The sequence below is a fragment of the Neovison vison genome, chromosome 14, assembly GCF_020171115.1.
Source record: "Neovison vison isolate M4711 chromosome 14, ASM_NN_V1, whole genome shotgun sequence".
Taxonomy (NCBI): Eukaryota; Metazoa; Chordata; class Mammalia; order Carnivora; family Mustelidae; genus Neogale; species Neogale vison.
Genome location: NC_058104.1, coordinates 7,715,093 through 7,736,338, shown reverse-complemented (window position 1 = coordinate 7,736,338; position 21,246 = coordinate 7,715,093). Strand labels below are relative to the sequence as shown.

The following is a 21,246-nucleotide window of genomic DNA, read 5'->3' as shown; positions in this document are numbered from 1 at the left end:
CCGTGGCCAGTCTGGTCAGAGTTCGGTCAGATCCTTTCCAAGAGCGAATGAGCATTTTGGACACTTGATGGCAGATGCGTGGCCCTAATTCGTCGGTAAAAATCCAGGAAAACAGCAATGGGTGATTGGTTTCAAACTAAAGTTTCCTTTGAAAGTGCGTAGTTGTTGCGTGATTTATTTTTTTCAAAAGGGTTTTATATAGATAGATAGCTATAGATATATATATATAGATAGATATATGTATAGTTATATATATGGGTTTTTTTGGTTTTGTTTTGTTTTGTTTGGTTTGGTTTGGTTTGGTATAAAGATGTCAGATTAGGTTACAATAAGATAATATGATCAGATAATGATTTGGACCCAAATCCAGAGCCTGGTTTTGTGAAATAACTGCCATGTATCCCAGGGATCTTTGCTTCTGGAGGAACATAATCCTTTATTCCAGGGCTAGTAGGAAACAGCTTCTCACCATGTAGATACAGTATATAACATTGTTATTTTTATGGTTACATGAAAGCCCTGTTTTTGACTTTGTAATCCTTGTAAAACTTTAATTACTGGCAACTTTAATTTGATTCCCATTTACAGTGCAATCTGTAATTGACATCAGATTGGTTTCATTTTTCTTGTTAATAGCAGGAGTAACTGATTTCATGAGTTCTGGTAGAAATGTGACTAATGTTTCAGAAGGAATAGGTTCTAATTACAATGTTTGTGTCAGATGTGTATATGTTCGTCAAACCTTGTTGGCTCGTGTGGGCCTATCCTTGGTAAAAGGGAAGGCTTGGTTTGTCCTCCCAAATAATTTTTGGGTTCAGAAATTTAGAAGCTGAAGATACAGAAACGTTTTGAAGAGTTTGGCATGGGATTTGCTATTGAAGGATCAGGTGATGAGGTTATTTCCAAAGCCCCCTTTCCCTTCACCCCTGTTGGTGTTATTGAGGGTCTGGGATGATCTGTGAGTGTGGTCCTCGCTGCAACAGAATTGAGTTTAGCGGTGATTGCAGACCGGTATGACCCACGTGTGTTGTCTGTTGAATGTTAATTGACATGCTGTTATGTTAATTAAGATGCTGGAATCCTGTTTCATTGTAGATAGAATAGGTTTTGGCCTTTTTTTTTTTTTTAACATTTATTTGACAGACAGAGATCACAAGTAGGCAGAGAGGCAGGCAGAGAGAGAGGAAGGGAAGCAGGCTCCCTGCTGAGCAGACAGCCCGATGCGGGGCTCTATCCCAGGACCCCAGGACCCCAGGATTATGACCTGAGCGGAAGGCAGAGGCTTCATCCCACTGAGCCACCCAGGCGCCCCTGGCCTCATTTTTTTTTTTTTTTTAAGGATTTTTATTTATTTATTTGACAGAGAGAGATAGAGATCACAAGTAGCAGAGAGGCAGAGAGAGGGAGGGGGAAGCAGGCTCCCTGCTGAGCAGAGAGCCCGACGTGGGGCTGGATCCCAGAACTCTGGGATCATGACTGGAGCCGAAGGCAGACGCTTAACTGGCTGAGCCACCCAGGCGCCCTCCGGCCTCATTTTTAAGGTTGTCAGGAGTTTGAAATCTCTCCACATCTGGCATGTTGGAGTCATCTTTCAAAAATCGAGTACTCTTGCTACAGGTTTCAGAGTTTATTACTATGTGTCATATTGGGGAAAAAAAAATTTGTTTTTAAACCGAGGGATATTCTCACCGGTCATTGATATCACATGGGCACGATTCAAGGTAATCATGTCAGAGCCCACAGTGGGCTTTCTGCTGGGCGGGGAGCCTGCTTCCCCCTCTCTCTGCCTGCTTCTCTGCCTACTTGTGATTTCTCTGTCAAATAAATAAATAAAAATAAAATAAAATAAAACACAGCACTTGTGTTTGATTTAGGTGAAGCATTCATTTTGTGTATTGATTAGGATATTTTTTTCTTCCTGTGGAACCCTTTCTGTTTTTGCAAACTATTGGGTAGTATATGGAACTGCTTTGGAAGCCTGGCCTATGCAGTAAAATGAATATTTGACTCTTTATATTTGAAAGAAGTTAACTGTAATGAATGTCTTTGTGGTATTTTAACAGGGAAATAGTTTTTAAATAGTTTCAGTAGGTTTGGGGCATAATATGTGCAAAATCAAGTTATCTTAACATTATCTTGCAGACATTTTGAGTTCACTAGCAAATCAAACACTTTGGGAACATTATTATTTTAAATTCAAGCAGGATTTGCAAAGTCTTTCTTCTTATGTGGTACGCAAATGAATCCCAGATATGTTATTTAGGCCACTTTGGGTAAAAGAGTGGAATTTTGAGCTTTAAGGGTTCCGCAGTGCTCTTCAGGCAAATTTCATTTTATTCTAATGTTAACCAGTTAGTTGAAATGGCAAATGCCTATAAAATTTTTTTTTGCATTTTTATGCCTTGAGATACTCTCAAACCTCCTTGTGTTTTTATAGCTTTTGGAGCGTGACTGTGTATTGTGAAAAGAAAAATTCTAATTCCAAGTAGAGGGAGGAGGAGACCTTCCTTGATAGCATGTGGAAACAGAGGCTATTTTTAAAGTTGTAGCACATGGAAAGTAAGGGAGACTTGGGGTTCAGCCATCCAGATGAGGCTACTTGGAGAGAAAAAGTTGTATTAATAGCTGTCAATAACTTTGATTTGTCAGTAACAGGTGGCCTAATTGATTTGGACTAGTTTGGCTTCTCTGAAAGGTTAAGAAAGCTGTTAAGTGTTGCCTTTGTTAGGTTATGCCAGCAGGGAACCCGGTTTATGTAAGGCAGGAAGAACTTTGGGTTTTAACAACCATAACCAGGATAGGCTGGAATAAGTCATTTGGTGTTTAGCCATGAGCTGCTCCTGAGTTTCTAGAACATGTTCCTCAGGGTCAGCCTCAAGTTTCTGAAGGTATAGTCAAGGCACTTATCTGAGCTGAATTAGCCAAGGGTGTGGGATGGGCTAAATCAAGTAACTATGGCAAAACCTCAATTTACTCTAAAAGAAATCACATTCTGCCAAATATAGTTGCATTACTGATTTTATTTGTGATTTGATCACATTAAGGTTTTTTTTTTCGCCTCAAATCCATTTCTTTTTAAAGCTTCTTGACCCACCTAACTGACTTGAGCAATGAAATAACTTTATACACTTTATTTTTATCTGTATCTTCATAGCAGTTGTAGTGAAAGCCAACTAGAATTTTTGCCTACAAGTCTGAGGTCAAAACTCCGGGTTTTGCAACCATGAAAGTGGTGTCTGAACTTCGAGTTATTCCTTCTCTTCTACAAATTTTCATTTTCTCTGTTTGGACACATTGTCAGGTCCTAGTGTGGAACGCTGGGTGTCAGGAGGTTCTGTGACTGAGTCACTCGGGAATAAATCTTTCCTCATGAATAAAAAAAGGAAGACTGACCCATAATATTTCAACATCGGCTCAATGATCCACTTATCTAGACTGGCTGTTTTGTAACATGTTTGTGGGCACTGGTTAAAAGTTAAAATAGCTGAATTGTGCATTTTTATTGAGTGCCAAGAGCAAAAGGGAAGTTCAGGAACCTTCCAAAATAGATGAAATAATGTAGTATCTTGGCAGGCTCTGATATTCTGGTTGAGAAACCCAAACTTTTAGAATTCTTATTTGGATCACATTTTTGTAATTTCAAAACCGTTTTAGAGGTGAAATATTTTTAAACAGAGAATTAAAACTATGTGGCCATTTATTTATTTATTTTTGTCCCTGAACAACTTAAGCGACTGGTTCACTTGTTGTTCTGTAAGTGAATTTTAGTGAGAGCCAGCCTCTAATTTAAATTGGCTTGTTGTCCTCTGCACGCTCCTTCTAGCTGACCACAGTCCCTAAGGCATGCTGCTTAGAGATGAACTGGAGAGCTCTGTTGAGAAACAAAACAAAAGCACCTAGCCATGTGGAACAGGCATATCTTCTTTTCAAAATGTTAGAATTACTTTTGTGTCTACAGATGTAATTTCATCCATTTGGATATTTAAACTAAGTGGAATGTGGTTTCCATACTTCTGGATTAAAGAAAAAAAAACCCTTTTATTGTTTTAAAACAAGGCGTAAATAGCATACAATCAGTGCATCTGGCGCTGCCCCCACCTGATTCCAGTTGTGTGCACCTCCCTCGCAGCTGAAAGGGATCCTAATTGGCTGAGGAGTGTCGGCAACATTGTGTATCACTGAGCGTGAACCTATTAAGCTGGCTGCTGGGTGATGCCATTTCAGATGTTTTAAGCTCCTGAGTCCGACTTGGAGGTTGCTTTCGGGAGTCTGGAAGAGAACCTTGCGAAGCTCCGGGTTGTAGACGGTAGCCTGCTTTTTTCTTTGTTTGTAGGGCAGTCGCTAAATTCTCTAAAGGCCCTGGTGCTTTCTTGTGCCTTAGACCCTGGGTTGGGAGTCAAAAGGTCTGAATTTGATTTCTAGCTCACAAAAGTGCCACAGTGGGGAAAGGAGGTGGGTGGATTATGATCTTTTAGAGACTCGGTTTGCCTGGGATGTGAGATACCTGCCTTTTCCTGTCGCACAGGGACTAGATGTGCATGAAATATTTTAATGAATAGTTATGAATTATTTGTAGAGTAGCCGACTGTAAATACAGAGTCATAGGTTCCTGTTATTTCTAGTTCCTAAATAATTATGTAAATGCTAAAGCTAATGGTATATTTGACACTGCAGAAAATCTATAAAACCTATTGATGGACATGAAAAATGCACGCAAGAACAAACTGTTAAATTCTTTGTGCATTCTCTCTAGAGCTTAGAGAAATAGTGTTAGAAGCCAAAGCCAGCATCATCTTTAATTGTGAATCCTTGGAAGCATTCCCATTAAAGTCAGGAACAATATAGGGATGTGCGCTGTCAAAATTGTTATTAATTAGAAAAAGACATCAGAAAGCAAAATTGTTATTATTTGCAAGTGATATGCTTTTGTAGCTTTAGAAATCTGAAAGAATCAGCTGATACATAATTGTAAATAATTAAAAAAACTTTAGTTGGATAGGAAATTTCTCCATGGAAAAAGAAAATGGATAAAAACTAATATGCAAAGACAAACTAGGAAAAACAATTTGCAATCTATGTGAAAATGAAAGTCTAGCTTCCTTACTGTATAAAGAGCTTTCAAAGTCAACTAGGAGTAGGCCAATAATAACCTGTTTGCAAAGAATACAGACAATTCATAGGAAAGGGAAAAAAAAAAATGAATTTCAAACATGCAGAGAGATGCCCAGCCTTATATACCGAACAATATATCAGTTAAAACTAGGAGTGCAGCTGTTTTTCATTTAGCAGATTAGCAAAGACCAGGGAGTTTGGAAATACGTTAGGGATGACAAAGGTGTGGAAAAGGAGAAACTCTTTTACACCGTTGGCTGGGAAATGTAAACGGACATAATAGAGTAAGGGTGGCAGTTTGGTGCTATCGGATAATAAGTGATATGCCCTTGATGGAACAGTTCTGCCTCTAGGAATTTTTTTCCCAGATCCATTCACACATTTGTGTAAAGTCTTAATATGCAGCCAGGGCCTGGGTGGCTCAGTCGGAAGAGCATGAGACTTTTGATCTGGGGGTTGTGACTTTGAGCCCCACCCACATTGGGTGGAGAGATTACTTAAAAATGAATAAGTAAATAAACTTGAAAAAAAAAAAAGTCTTAACATGCAAACTTATTGCAGCATTGTTTGAGCTTATGAAAGACTGGAAACAACCTAAGTGTGCATCAGTAGGGCACTAGTTAAAGAAATTACATTATATCCCCAGGGATGTGTAGCTGTTTAAGAGAATAAGACAGTGCTTTATTTATTTTAAAATTTTTTAAAAATTATTTGAGAGCTAGAGAGAGCGTGAACAGGGCAGAGGGAGAAGCAGACTCTCCACTGAGCAGGGAGTCTGACGCAGGACTCGATCTGGGATCTTGGGATCATGACTTGAGCCAGAGGCAGATGCTGACGCTCAACTGACTGAGCCACCAGGTGCCCTGATAGTGCTTTATATTCTGATGTGGAACATTTTCTAAGATACATTGTTGAGAGTGGGGAGAAAGATTCAAAACAGTGAATATTGTACATACTGTGCGAGTAATAAAAAATAAAAGGGGAAATTTATCTAGATTTATTTGTATAGAACATTACAACAAGGATACCTCTGAGAATACCGATGGTGATTTTCTCTGGGAAGGAGAACCACGGCCTGAAGATCCAGGCGAGAGGGACATTTTTTCCCTGTTTTCTTCTTTGTATTGTTTGATCTCTTCCTCCTTCCTGCTTGAGAATAGATTGCTTTTCAACAATTACAGATGTTAAAATCAAAAAGAATCTACAGCTCTTAAGAATTTCTTAGAGCAACAAGTACGTTAATTGCCAATAGTAATTGTTTTTGTATGTAGGTGTTCTGAAAATTCAAAATGATTTTTTTTTTCTTTAAGATTTTATTTATTCGACAGAGAGAGACACAGCAAGAGAGGGAACACAAGCAGGGGGAGTGGGAGAGGGAGAAGCACGTTTCCCCCTGAGCAGGGAGCCAGATGCAGGGCTCAGTCCCTGGACCCTGAGATCATGACCTGAGCCAAAGGCAGACACTTAACAACTGAGCCACCCAGGCACGGCCCCCCCCAATATATTTTAAAAGGCTTAAATGCCATCTAAAGGCATATATCCATGTTTATGTGCATTTCTTCACAGGACGATTCCTGGGTTTTGGAGAGTAAAAAATATTCTGCGTACTTTGTAGATCTCAACAAACTCATTTTCCCAGAGGATATGTTTGTTCTGATAACACCTCCCACCCAGAATTTTTCCAGCATAATACTAAGTAAGCCCAAATGATTCTTTCCAGATTCAGAAATCGGGTCCTCCTGAAGCCCCTCTCTATAGTGAGTCCTTAAAAGACTGGGGTCGTGGTTCTGAATAATAGTCCTTTATTTGGAATGCCATTTGGGGTTATCTCTGACCTAATTTTAGAAAATAACCTCATGTGGTGCCTGGGGGGCTCAGTGGGTTAAAGCCTTTGCCTTCGGCTCAGGTCATGATCCCAGGGTCCTGGGATCGAGCCTCACATCGGCTCTCTGCTCAGCAGGGAGCCTGCTTCCTCCTCTCTCTCTCTCTGCCTGCCTCTCTGCCTACTTCTGATCTCTGTCTATCAAATAAATGAATAAAATCTTTAAAAAAAAAAAAAGAAAAGAACCTCATCCCTAAAGTGGAAGTGAAAATGATAATTTGCATAAATCAGGAACAATAACTTGGTATTTTCCCTAAGTATTCACATAATCAGTATGTTTGCTTTAAACTTTTTTAAAGGGCTTCTTTACTAATTTTAGCTGTGCCTAAAAAAGGAATCTCTGACTCTATAAAAGTAGAAAAAGTTGTAACCACCTATAATTCATTGCCTTTTTGTTCTCCTTGGTCTTTGGGATAAAAATTCTAAGTTTACTGAATAGCATTTCTCCATGTATTACCTACAAATGATGGATTTGAGGATTGTTCAATGTCTGCTCATCTGAACAGGGCTAGTAATGCCTTCTCTCTGTGTGTCCTGTTCTCCTGTTTCCTCACGGGAGCCAAGCTATCAAACCAAGCTCCAAGAGGGTTGGGTGTTTTGTTTTGTATGTGTTTTATTTCTAGGTTAAAAAAAGCATGCAACTGGGGCACCTGGGTGGCTCAGTGGGTTAAGCCGCTGCCTTCGGCTCAGGTCATGATCTCAGGGTCCTGGGATCGAGTCCCGCATCGGGCTCTCTGCTCAGCAGGGAGCCTGCTTCCCCCCCCCCCTCTGCCTGCCTCTCTGCCTACTTGTGATCTCTCTCTGTCAAATAAATAAATAAAATCTTTAAAAAAAAAAAAAAGCATGCAACTTGTTTTACTCTTGAAAAACACACTTTATAGGACAGAGAAAGATAGTTTCTCTTGTCCTGAATAGATAATCATCCCATGTGCTGTTACAGAAATACTTGGAAACACACTTAGTCCAGCTATAATGAATTCATACTTTACAATAATCAGTAGTCATGTGAAGGAGAAGGCCTACATGTCCTCATGGGACATTGATTTAACTTAGCCTTTTTTCCCTTCTTGATCGTGCAGGGTTGAAAAGGTAGCATTCCTCTTCCCAAACGTGCCTAAGAAACACCTTAAGCTTAACATGTCCCAAACGATCTTCCTGGTTCCCTCCTCCCCGGAAGCCTTCCTCTCCCCAGCCATCCTCGCTTCGTTAGATCTACTCAGTTGCTCAAACCAAAACCCAAGACCTGTTCTCGTTTTTCATACCTAACTTCTGACCCTGCAGCCTTTTGGACTCTGCCCCCACAGTTCATCTGGAGGGTGTCTTCTCTTTATGCCTGTTGTCTCCATCCTACTTCAAGCTGGGACCATCTCTTGCTTGGACAGCAGCTTCGTGCCCTATTTGATTTAAATGTCATTTATCAATTATTTCTCTCTTTCAAAGATGCTGAAAGATTTATTATAAAAGTTCTCATTCTGGCGTATTGGAAAGCGGGAGCTGGAAAGTGGTTTGCCAGCATTTCCCTTTCCTCCTGGCTAGCGCAGCTCCTTTACCCTCCGCTTCGGTGTTCGCTGCCTCTAGCTGCAGCTCCAAGAGCACTGGAGAGAATGACCAGTTGTCTTGGTCAGGGTATGTAGAGCTTCTCCTGGTCTGATGACTTAGGGACAGCCAATGACAAGTTCAATTGTACGCAACCATGGAGGGAAGTCAGGAAGCCAAACTGAAGATTACTATTTGAAAAATGAGTTTAGAATGGGAAATTCAGTCTTCGTGGTTCAGAACACGTTACATTCCCTTGTACAGGAATACAACAGTGGTTTCCTCTGGATAAGTCCCAGTTTTGTCCTTCTCACCACACCACACCCCCCTAGTCATTCCCCAAGATGCTCTGATCCGAGTCTCCCCTATCTTAGTAATTGATGTCATCAACCAGGGAGGGTGTTCATTGAATTTTACCCTGCCTCCTTTCTTCAGCCAATTTCACATTTTTTGCTTCTGTCTTGTATTTATAATACCATACGTCATGATATTTTTATTAAAAAAACAAAAAAAAACCCAACTAGGATGCTTTCAGATGTAAGTAGCAGAAAACCTAGCTTGAATTGGTTCCGTAGGAAGCATTTTATTCAGTAAGTTATCTGAAAAGTACAAAAGTAGTTAATAGCATGAGAAGAATCCAGTTTCACTTTGGTTCTCAGTGTTGTGACCTCAGAACCATTCTTGGCTATCTCTTTTTTTCTTATGATCAAAAGATGGCTATTAGAAGCTCCCATGGCTATTTGCTTCTAGGTTTAACCAGCAGAAATGTTTAAAGTCCACTTTCCCAACAGTAATTGCTAGAATGGAAGTCCTGGAGTTGAATCCCTTTGTTGGGTTCGCCTGATGTGGGTCATGTGTTCGTTTGTGAACCAACCACGGTGGCAAGGATGATGGGATGTGCTGGTTGGACAAGAAGGAGCCATCTTGGAATCTAGTAATGGCGTTAGTTCCACCCAACATTTGGGACGTTTTGGTGGAAGAGAAAATTTTATGGATGCTAGGAGGGCAACCAACAAATAACTAGACAATCCCATTAAAAAAAATTTATAATGCTAGTTTTGTGTATGCTGAGTGTGAGGATGATAAAGCTGCTGTTTAATGAACTTAGGAAAAAGAAATATGCCTTCTTTGTAGTAGTGCAAAGCAAAAGATGCCATTTTTGTAAAAATGCCAGATAATTTTCCTGAGAGTTAGGAATGGTAGCTTTATATATGAACTTACCCCAACAAATATCATTGCTGATTTGTATTATAGAATGTTTCTGAATTGTTGTGTAGTGTTATTTTATTGGGGATTATTTCAATACTAAGACTTTAAACAAACTTCAGTGCAGATTCTAGAAATTTAAAAAAAAATTTATTTATTTATTTGACTGAGAGAGATAACAAGTAGGCAGAGAGGCAGGCAGAGAGAGAGGGGGAAGCAGGCTCCCTCCTGAGCAGAGAGCCAGATGTGGGGCTCAATCCCAGGACCCTGAGGACATGACCCGAGCTGGAGGCGGAAGCTTAACCCACTGAGCCACCAAGACACCCCAGATTCTAGAAATTCTTAAGTCATTTCTCTGGAGATGATAGGATATTTTTGAGAGGGGAAAGTGCATATTAGTTGTTTGTAAGTTGAATTTAGGAGGAATAGAAAGAAAAAATTGTTTTTTATCCAAGTGTATAATTTTTTTGGTAAGTGATTACCAACCCTTCTTTTATAATGAAAGCTTTGGATTAATACTCATTTTTGATATTTGGAGCTCTGTGTTTTCTTTGCTATTTTCCTAAAAAAAAAAAAAAAAAAAAAAAGCAAAGGGGGCTTAAAGATGCTTGCCTGAGCTTTGAACCTATCTTCCAAGAAGATTGGTTGGCTCTCATACCTCCAAGGTCTTTCCTCTGGAGTCAGCCAGGTGGAGTGGTTTAGGAGCTGGGCAGGAGCCAGCCTTTGCCTTTAGACGAGTGACCTCATCTCTTAGTTTACTCAGCTAAAAAAAAAAAGGGAATGGGTTGGGAAATAGTTGGAGACACTTCAGTTTGTGTGTATTAAATGAAATAATCCACATACAATGTCTGGTCCGTAGTAAGTGTTCAATATGTGTTAGCTAATGTTAATGTTGTCATATTTCAGTGACTCTAAGATGACTTTGAAAAGTCACACCATTGTTTTATGTACCACTAAAAAAGAAACACCAGTAATTACACTACACTGTGATTCATTTGAAGATTTCAGAGATGTTAAAATCAGAAAAAATGTCTTAGAAACAATGATACATGGTATTATGGCTGTCTTTGACTTGGAAGTCCTGGCAATTGTTTGCATACCCACAAATTAATGCCATCTGTCTTCAGTTTAAACATAATGCAGTGTGACCTGAAGTTTCTTTTCTTTTTTTTTTCCTCCTTATGTTGGTGTTGGTCTCCTGTATTGCAGTATTGGCAATTTAATAATTACTAATTCATTCTGTAGATTTAATAATGGATTATACAAGACCCATGGTGGGCTTGGAAACTTTGATAATTTGTTTTTCTTCAGCGACTTAGAAATAAAATTGAGTCATGTTTTTGGAGATTGTTAATATCGGTTGGGTCAAGCTATTTGAAATGAAAGGTAGGTGAATTGATGGTACCCAGAACCTTTTAGAGCACCCAGGTTTTTGGCGGAAAGCCTGTTTAGGAAAATGCCTTTGATACACCCGAACACGTTCAGTGGGAAGACAGAATATTGATACTTGAAAGCAGTGCACGGTATTTGATTTTCCACTAAAATTTGTATGTGGAAGTATACTATAGAGCTTGAGCGATAGTCACAGGCTGTTTAAGAACCAACTTGCGCAGTAAAAAGTCACCATGTAATACGCTAAGCTGGAATTTAGAGTAAAATCCGTAAGGATAGCACATAGCCTCGATAGCATTCTCTTTCTCTTGGAGCCTGAAGCTTCAGGTGTTGGGATGGGGGTGGTGTAAGCCTGTTTGGGCTCTTTTTTTAGACCTGTTTTTGATATTAAGATTGAAATGAATTATGGAAGTCTTTTTGGAGACTTGACCTACGTGTTTACTTATTGCATTATTTATGGCTTGCTTCATCACCTGAATGTCAACGGATTCCACTTTTGTTTGAGACAACTACAGGAGGTGAGCAGAAGTGCCGTTTACCTTGTCATAAGCCCCAGAGGCTGTCCTCTGGCACATCTGGCACAGGAAGCATTTAAATATTATTTGAGGGTGTTGATTATGATTTTGGAAAAGACTGGCTCTGTGCATCATATCAACATATTTTCATGCATTCTGAGATAGCAGTGAGGTTTTCTTTTTGGAAACCTGGGTTTGGTTGCTGTATTTTGCATAGGGTTCAGCCTAGCAGTAGGAAAAAAATACATTTTTATTTCAGAAAAGAAGTTTTACTTTGGGAAATGGGACCTATGTGGAAGTAACAGAAATATGATTTCCAGAAGGAAACTGTTTATTAACGTAAGCAATTCTCACCTGCTTAGTAGCATTGTTTATGCTTAGAATCGACAGAAGCCAGTCAAGATCTCTCACAAGGCTTTATGAAAGGATACGATGATGTCAGTGTTACTCCAGGTGTTTAATTTCAGGCAGTATGAGTCAAGGATTTGGGGTTTCTTATATTAGAATAGATGGAACTTTATTCAGAAAAACAACCCAGCTCATTAATTTGAAGTGTGTACATCACAGCCTAAAAATTTCAGTGAGAGTTTTTAAATAGATGATGTATGCATATGATATAAAAGGGTATTCATCAAAAATAAGTCTCCTACTCCCTGTCCCTTGTCAACCAGCTTGCCTCTAGGGAAGTAACTATTATTATCATGACATTACTAGTTTGTCTTGTATTCTTCCAAAGGTTCCCTTCCTTTTCTCCCGCTCTTCGACGCAGGTGCTAGACTAGGATGTGCACTGTCCTGTATCTCGCTTTTCCACACAATACAGGAATTGCTCTATTTTCATACACCCACAGCTGCCTCTGTAGCAGAAACCTCCCTGCTCTTCAGAAGCCTTGTGGTTAGTGGGACCGCAGGACGAGTTCTGGCTGGTGAACCGTAAGACATGATTTGTCCCACGGTGAGGCTGAAGCAATAGGAGCCTCCAGCTCTTCCGTGGGGGCACTGGGAACTGTGTGGCATATAGTGGAGCCTTTATCAGCCTGGGTCCCTGAATGATTATGTGGAGGAGAGTCCGTCCCCCTTTTGCCCTGGCCCCCGCCGTACCCCCTTCCACTCCCCTGACAATGACCCAGCCTATGGTGGATGTGTAATGATAGCAGGGAATAAACCTGTTATGTTAATTTGTTTATGCATCATATCAACCTCTCCAGATTGAGGTTGCCTTTTCTTTTTAACAGCTGTGAAATGCTACTAAAAGTAACACCAAATAAACCCAGTTCGGATTATCTGATAGTTTAGGGACAGAAGGGCATCTCATTAAAGAAGAATCATTTTAAGGAAATAGCAGAGAAAGACATTGTTCCCCAGTGTGTTCCGTAGCATATCTATTTTTTTGAAGGAATATATATCTGTTGAAAAATATAAGGGAGAAATAAGCTCTGTATTATTTTAGTGACACTTCATTTTTAACATTATAGTTCATCATTTTTGCATTTGAATTTGATATTAATTTTCTAGTCAGATTATTTCTAAAGGAGCATAAGCACCAAAGCCAGTTCACTGCCTTACTCAGGATTGCGCACAATACTCGAAGAGTGTTAAGGATGAGAGGGATGTCACAAAAATAGTCTCTACCAGGAACTTAACAGTACAGTAGGGAGTGAGGCAGTCACTAGAAACAGTTGAGCATTTAAAAAAAATTTTTTTTTCCTTAAAGGTGCCAGATTGAAAAGACAACTCCTTGTGGGCTACAGAGGTCTAGCCGCTGGGGAGGCCGAATTTGAAGCAGCTCTGGAAAGATATGCATGGGAGAGGGGCCACGGGGGCTCGCACATGCAAAGACGGAATGGGGCAGGAGTGTGGCCAGACAGAGGACCCAGGCTTCAGTGACAGACTGCGGAGTCTGGGTAGCAGTAGAGAGATTCGATCAGAGCATTCTGGTTTTAGAGGCCTGCCCTGTAGGAAGGGCCCTTTCGTGTCCAGAGGACAGCACAGGGTCCAGTAAACGGAGTAGTGTGGTGGCTAAGAGCCAGCTGGAGGCCCGTGTTCCGGTTCTAGTTTTGCCACTTTCTAGCTGTGGAAAGTGCTAGAAAAAGGGTATGCAGGGTAAGTGCTTAGAGGAGGTCGGTTGTGATGCCTCCTGTGGGTGTGTGGCTACTGTGGGAGGGGAACTTGGTAACAGTGACTCGAGGGGCTAAACTCGGCTCCTTCACAAAGTAGTGTGTGTGACTGTGTTTATGCAAATGATCGGCTTTCTATGGGCTTTATAAGGAATCCTTTGTTGGGGCCAAGTGTAGACTAAATGGTCTACAAAGTTTCTTTTAACAAACATTTATTGAAAAACTACTAAGTGCTAGGTTGCCTGGCAAGCACAGCACTGGACATCAGGAAGGGGATGGAGACCAGATGAAGGAAAACACTTGTTATTTACCCAGTCTGTGCATTGTTACTAAGTTAACATCAGATTCCCTATTTGGCCCTAGAAAAACCCTTCCAATCAGAAGGGATAAGAAGTGTCTGTAAAGTAAGCAAAGTGACGTAAGTACTAAATGACGTTGGACACCTGAGAAAATGCCACGGGAAATCTGCCTTAGCCCTTCCCCTGATGTTAATATCTTTCTGGTTGATTGCAACATGCTTTCTTAAGACCTTCTTAGAAGTTCTAATTGGAGCCCAGCTCTGGCTCCTCCAGTACGAATGACAAGTTGGTGTTTGTGTAGTGATTTCGCACCCCTCCCCACCTTTTTTTGGACTCCGGGACTACTTCCATTTACAGTCAGGTACTGTTCAGAATCTTTTTGTGGGCAAAGTAGGTCAGACGTAAAGTGCACTCAGACGTAAAGGCAATCACTCGAGTTGGGGAGGCAGATCCCGTGGAAGGTCCAGTCTCTTTCCCCCTCCCTTAGCTCTGCTCTGGATCGCAGACGCTGGGGTTGTACAACCTTCACAGCCAGTCTGGAGTCTTTCCAAAGAGTTTCTAGAATGAGAGTCTGCCAAATGCTAAGCTTTAATGTTGGGATGTTACTCTTTGGGGTGCCCCTTCTGCCCTTCGGCTCTTTATGGGAAACTAGGTCAGCTATCCAGACCACATACTATGCGATCCTAAGATGAACACTACGGTTGGTTGACTGTGAGTTTTAAGATACACCTGACCTGGGTTTCCTGTCCAGCTTTGCTGTTCAGGGTTGTGGTCACTATTGGCAATCATAATGAAGATATTTGTCACTTCTCAAGGCTTTTATTATCACCAGGGAGGCACTATGCTAGTCACATTTCCTGAGTTATCCTCTCAATAAACTTACAAAGTAGGTACTTCTCCTGGCTCCACTTGGGAGACTGTGGAGTTGGTCCACCCAGTTCCACCACATACCAGTGTCTTTGGACAAATCATGCATTTCGGCTTTAAGCCTCAGACAATACCCACCTTATAAGGTTGTTGCAAGGAAATGAATGAAGTAATTCAGCACCCAGCTGTTTCCCCACATTTGGTCAAGGTCAACCTCCACTGGGGGTTCTCGTAAGTGGATTGGAGTTAAGTTTAGGAAGTTACTTTGCTTCTTACCTTTTTTTTTTTTTTTTTAAAGATTTTATTTATTTGACAGAGAGAAATCACAAGTAGGCAGAGAGGCAGGCAGAGAGAGAGAGGGGAGAAAGCAGGTTCCCTGCGGAGCAGGGAGCCCGACGTGGGGCTCGATCCCAGAACCCTGGGATCATGACCTGAGCCGAAGGCAGAGGCTTTAACCCACTGAGCCACCCAGGCGCCCCTGCTTCTTACTTTTTAAGTTAGTGTAAACATTGTTTCTGAATCTAGTTCTTTTCTTTTTTTGTCTCCAAATTAAAATCATCATTAAACATCATTCAGTTAGGAGCTCTCTTTTTCAATCGACTTTTCTGCATCAAAGTTTGCTTATGGAGGGGGGAAATGGCACTAGCATTATTGTGACAAAGATAAGTGACAATATAAAAAGGAAAGTGAATATTCTCAAATTTCCACCTCCTCTTACCAATTTAACATTTATTTTTATTGCTATTTCTGACTTGGCCTACATTCCTATTGATTATTTACTAAAAATCAGACTAAACTGTGTCTTATTATTATGTATCTCATATATATCACTGAAACATTACTCTAATTACAGTTCTAAAAAATAAATACAGTTGACCCCTTGAACAACATGGGTTTAAACTGCATGAGTCCACTTACAGATTTTTTAAAAAATAATTACAGTGTAGTACTGTAAATGTATTTTCTTTTATGATTTTCTTAATTTTTCTCTAGCTGTATTACAAGAATATAGTATATAATACATAGAACTTTATAAAATATGTGTTAGTTGACTGGTTATGTTATCAGTAAGCCTTTCAGTCAATAGTAGGCTGTTAGTAGTTATGTTTTGGGGCAAGTCAGAAGTTATACATGGGTTTTCTGGGCTCTCTATTCTGTTCCATTGATCTGTGTGTCTGTTTTTGTGCCAGGACCATATTGTCTTGATGACGACAGCTTTGTAATAGAGCTTGAAGTCTGGAATTGTGATGCCACCAACTTTGGCTTTCTTTTTCAATATTCCTCTGGCTTTTTCAATATTCCTCTGGCTATTTCTGGTTCCATATAAATTTTAGGATTATTTATACCATTTCTTTGAAAAAAAAAATGAATGGGATTTTGATAGGGATTGCATTAAACGTATAGATTGCTTTAGGTAGCATAGACATTTTCACAATATTTGTTCTTCCAATCCATGAACATGGAACATTTTTCCATTTCTTTGTGTCTTGCTCAGTTACTTTCATAAGTACTTTATAGTTTTCTGAGTATAGATTCTTTGCCTCTTTGGTTAAGTTTATTCCTAGGTATCTTTCGGTTTTCAGTGCATGTATGCAGGCTTTCAGCCACACAGGGATAAGGGGTCAGTTCCCTTATCCCCTAAGCTCCCTGTTGTCAACTGTATAATTTTGGTGACTTCTAAAATTTTAAACTTTCTTTTTTTTTTTTCCCTTTTTTTAATGAAGTATAATCGACACACAGTATTACCTTAGTTTCAGGTGTACAACACAGTGATTCGACAACTCTCTCCATCATGCTCTGCTCCCCACAAGTCCCATCGACTATATTCTCTAGGCCGAACTTTTATTCTCCTGACTCACTCGTGCCTGTACCTCCCACTCCCTCTCCCCCAATTTCCCCCACCCTTATCTCCTTCCCTTTGATAATCGTCAGTTTGTAAAAGTTTGAACATTCTTCAAGCTCTCCCTGTGATATTTTTCTCTTTGGTGTGGTCCCCAGGCCTCCTCACCACCCACTTTCTGTGAAGGAATTTTATATTCTATTTGATAGTGTCATGAAGCTGTTTTTCACTCTCGGATGGAGCAGTCTGTGGTTCCACGTAATCCAGCGTGTGAACCCATGAACCAAGTGAGGAGAGAATTTGCTAGTATAGACCATTGTTGGGTCCTGGAGACATTTTGAACAGTACCCAAATATAACACCAGTGGCTGTCCTGAAGACTCAAGAGAAATGATGTGAAATTATAATTATGTAAAAAGAAATACAGCTGGTATCTGTGTGACTGAGTCTGTCTTTTTGATAGTGAAGGGCTAAGGACATTAACGTTTCACCAAAAATACTGAAAAAAAAACGAGTCAATGTAGCTCTTTCTTTGTGTCTTGACAGTATCTAGGCGACTACCAAGATGGCCGCTTGTCAGAAACATGGTCAGTTAGCAGATGCTGTTCCCCCCCTGGCTCTCTGATTTCCACAGGGAGTAAGTGCTCTGGGGAGCCCATTGGAACAATAGTTTCCCCTGAAGTCTGAGGAGCTTGTTCTTGGGTGTGGCGCTTCCCTCCACAACTGTATAGTTGCCAGACTGCAATGATTTTATCTCCTAGCAATGTTCCAGAAGGTTTTAGTGAAAATATAAAACTGCCTGTCCGCCTCTCAAACAGAGTTTGAAAAGAGGTCTCTTGGGCGAGGACGGACCGAGTCTTCTAAGTGGTCTGTGATGCAAAGTATTTCCTGGGCTATGTGTTTTTCAAGGCTGAGCTTTACTTCCAAACTAAGCTTGAGAAGAATCTGGGAATGTTTCCCAGCTGATTGGGGGTGGGGAGAAGAGGAGGATGCAAGCCTGAAAGAACAGAGAAATTTCACTCTCGTTTTTATCTTTTACAGTTATCTGCTGAAATCTGGCTATAGATATGGCTTGCAAAATAGAACCTTTCTGGAATACAAAGTAGGATGGGCTGTTAAATGTTAATTTTTATTTTATTTCACTTTATTTTTGAGAGAGAGACACACACAGAGAGAGAAAGGGGCAGAGGGAAAAGGAGAGAGAATATCCTCAAGCAGACTCCCAGCCAGGTGTGGAGCTTGACAAAGGGCTCGATCCCAGGACCCAGAGATCATGACCTGAGTGGAAAACAAGAGTCGGGCGCTTAACCTCCTGCGCCACCCAGGCGCCCTGTTGAATGTTAATTTGAAAATCATTTATAATATTTTAATTTTATTTGCAGAGTGGAACATTGGGAAGATGAGCTTTTATTTATTTATTTATTTTTTAAAAAGATTTTATTTATTTATTTGACAGAGAGAGGGAGATCACAAGAAGGTAGAGATGCAGGCAGAGAAAGAGGGGGAAGCAGGCTCCCTGCTGAGCAGAGAGGCTGATGTGGGCCTCGATCCCAGGACCCTGGGATCATGCCCTGAGCCGAAGGCAGATGCTTATCCAACTCAGCCACCCAGGCGTCCCAGAAGATCAGCTTTTTAAAATTTATTTATTTATTTAAAAAGATTTTTTTTTAAAAAATTTCATTTATTTATTTGACAGAGAGAGACAGATCACAAGTAGGCGGAGAAGCAGGCAGAGAGAGAGAGAGAGAAGCAGGCTCCCCGCTGAGCAGAGAACCCCGCTTGGGGCTCGATCCCAGGACCCTGGGCAGAGGTTTTAACCTACTGAGCCACCCAGGTGCCCTGAAGATTAGCTTTTAAATGGATCAGACTTAGTCTTCAAGGTGAAAAAAAAAAAAATGCAGACAAAAGCACTATCTCCCTTTTAATTGCCATTAATCTCAAGTTACCCCAGTGTTTTTGCTGTGACCCTTACCTCAGTTCAAGGTCTCAGTTGACACGTTTGGGAAGGATGAGGTGTTGGGGAAATTGTAGTGCTAAGTAGATGGTTTTTCCTTCCTGTCTGACTCAGTGTTAGAGAACTCTTTTCAGACAATATGTTGATTTTAATACTTCGGTGCTGGGTTTATGTCATTCTAGACCTTCTGGTATATCGAGTAGTTCCTTGCTCTCTTAGTAGAAATCTTCTCAAGAAAACCTCTCTCCCTTATGTCACTGTTTCTTTCCCTAAAAGTTTTTGTAGTCACTACTCTTTTTTGGAGAATTCCGATGTTGGTGGTACCAGAGGAAAATTTCTTTGGCCTGAGTAATGCCAGCTTCACTTCCCTCAATGATGACACATTCAGATGTATTTTAAATTTGTTGTTTTCCCCCCTCATTGCGCTGCTGTGCATACGGGTTCCCTAGCTGGAGAGGCTGGTATTGGTGGTGAAGGACTTTGATCTAAATTTAGTTTCTTTTCAGAGGTTTCATAGAAAACTTCCTTAAATTAAGTCCCAGACCGCAAAAGCAGCTGCTCTGTGGGGCTTCCAGGTTTGGTGGTGGTTTTTTTTTTTTTTTTTTTTTTTGCCCTGTTCTCTAAATAAAGAAGATGGGGCAGGAAGGGACGGGCTGTCACTCCCAGCTGCTTGGTGTGGGTGGGGATGTGCAGGGGAGTGTGTAGGTGGGGAGGTGCTTCTGCCTTTGTCGCCAGAATCCCTGGCAGCTTCTGTAAGGAACCGATGGAGAAGGGGACAAGGTTTGATGGTAGCCTGACAAAAATGGAAAACAGCTCCCAGTCCCCAGAACTCCGGCTAAAACAAGCACTTTGTTTTGGATTGTGTTGTAGGCTGTAGGTACTAGTGGATAATGATAGGACTTTCTTTTGTCTGACACCTGTAAATTTGTCTGGAAACTTAGAAGCCACGAGTCAAACCAGTACAGCCGATTTTCATGGAGAATGATACAGTTGGAAGTTCTTCAGAGGCCCGAGAAAGAGAGGAAAGTGCGATATTGAGGGCAGAGATGGGTGTGTTCCACAGTCTCCGTCTCTTTTTGGAACACAGGCTTTCACATCCTTTCCACACGATCTCCCTTACCTGTCCGTGCCCACAGGCCCCAGACTGGAGAGCTAGATCTCAGGTGGGCAGAGGAGAAGCCGGGGAGCCTGGGCACTGCCCGCTGGGGGCAGCGTACTCAGATGGCTTTCAGCTTCTGTTGTGGAAACGTCACACTGTTCATATGCTCTTATATTTGCGAATGGTGTGATTATATTCTAAATCAGTATTCTAGTACCTTCCACCGTTAGACAAACACACGTAGACTACCATTCCCACCCGGGGCTTCTCCCCCAGCATGCATCAACAATCTTCCCATGAGCGTATTTTCATTATATAACCACCCCTTTATCTCAGTATTTCCTCTTTTAGAAAGGTCAATTTGGTTTTTTTTTTTTTTTGGCGTGGGAGGGGTGGTGGCGTGGAGGGAAGTATCTGTATCTGTATATGGCATGTAGACTGTGTAAGATGACTTATTTTAAAAAGGAAGTCTTTTCACACCTGCCCCTAGCCTTGAAATTCTCTTCCCCAGAGACAGTCCAGTGGTACCGCTTTCTTGTTTATTTTTTGCAAAGATGTGTTAGATAGAATGCTTATACTTCCTTTCCGAAGGGGAGCATAGACTCAGTTCTGTACCTTGCTTTTTTCACCCATTAATATATCTTGGAAAGCTTCCATATATATATATGGAAGCTTATATATATGTGTGTGTGTGTGTATGTATATACACATATATTCATATGAATATTCATGTGAATATATATGTATATATACTTTTTTTCCTAAGATTTTGTTTACTTATTTGGAGAGAGAGAGCATGTGTGCATGAGCAGGGGCGGGGCTGGCAGGGAGGGGAGGCAGAGGACAAGGAAGAGAGAGAATCCCAAGCAGACTCTGCACTGAGCAAGGAGCTGGATGTGGGGCTCAGTCTTAGGACCCTGCGATCATGACCTGAGCTGAAATCGAGTTGGGTGCTTAACCGACTGAGCCACCCAGGTGCCCTCGCCCCTTCTTCCTTTTTTTTTTTTTTTTAAATCAAGGTAAAAGTGGGAGCACTGGGTGGCTCAGTTGGTTAAGTGTCTGCCTTCAGCTCTGGTCATGATCCCAGGGTCATGGGATCGAGCCGCACATGGGGCTCCCTGCTCAGTAGGGAGCCTGTTCTCTCTCTCTGCTGCTCCCCTGCTTGTGCTTTCTCTCTGGCTCTCTCTGTCTGTCAAAGAAATAAATACAATCTTAAAAAAAATAGATCGAGGTAAAAGTTAAGTGGCTTTAGTATATTCCCAATGTTGCATAACCATTGTCACTATCAAGTTCTAGAAGTTTTCATCATCCCAAAAAGAAATCCAGTCCCCACTCGGCCATCACCTCCATCTCCCCAACACTAGCCCTGACAGCCGTTGATCTGCTTTCCATTTCAGTGAATTTTCCTCTTCTGGGCATTTCATAAGAA

General features: G+C 41.0%; 1 protein-coding gene across 3 annotated transcripts in view; it reads left to right on the top strand.

Annotated features, from left to right (window-relative positions):
• Positions 1 to 21,246, top strand: part of SMURF1 (SMAD specific E3 ubiquitin protein ligase 1) — a 106,502-nt gene that overhangs the window by 1,687 nt on the left and 83,569 nt on the right. The window contains exon 1 of one of the 3 annotated variants that reach the window (XM_044233603.1): positions 113 to 154. The exons of the other annotated variants lie outside the window; for them this stretch is intronic. Within the exon in view, the coding sequence (XP_044089538.1) occupies positions 118 to 154 (37 nt within the window). The 5' untranslated portion in view covers positions 113 to 117. Of the gene's footprint in view, positions 1 to 112; positions 155 to 21,246 lie in introns of those variants that run through there. 3 annotated transcript variants of the gene reach the window in all.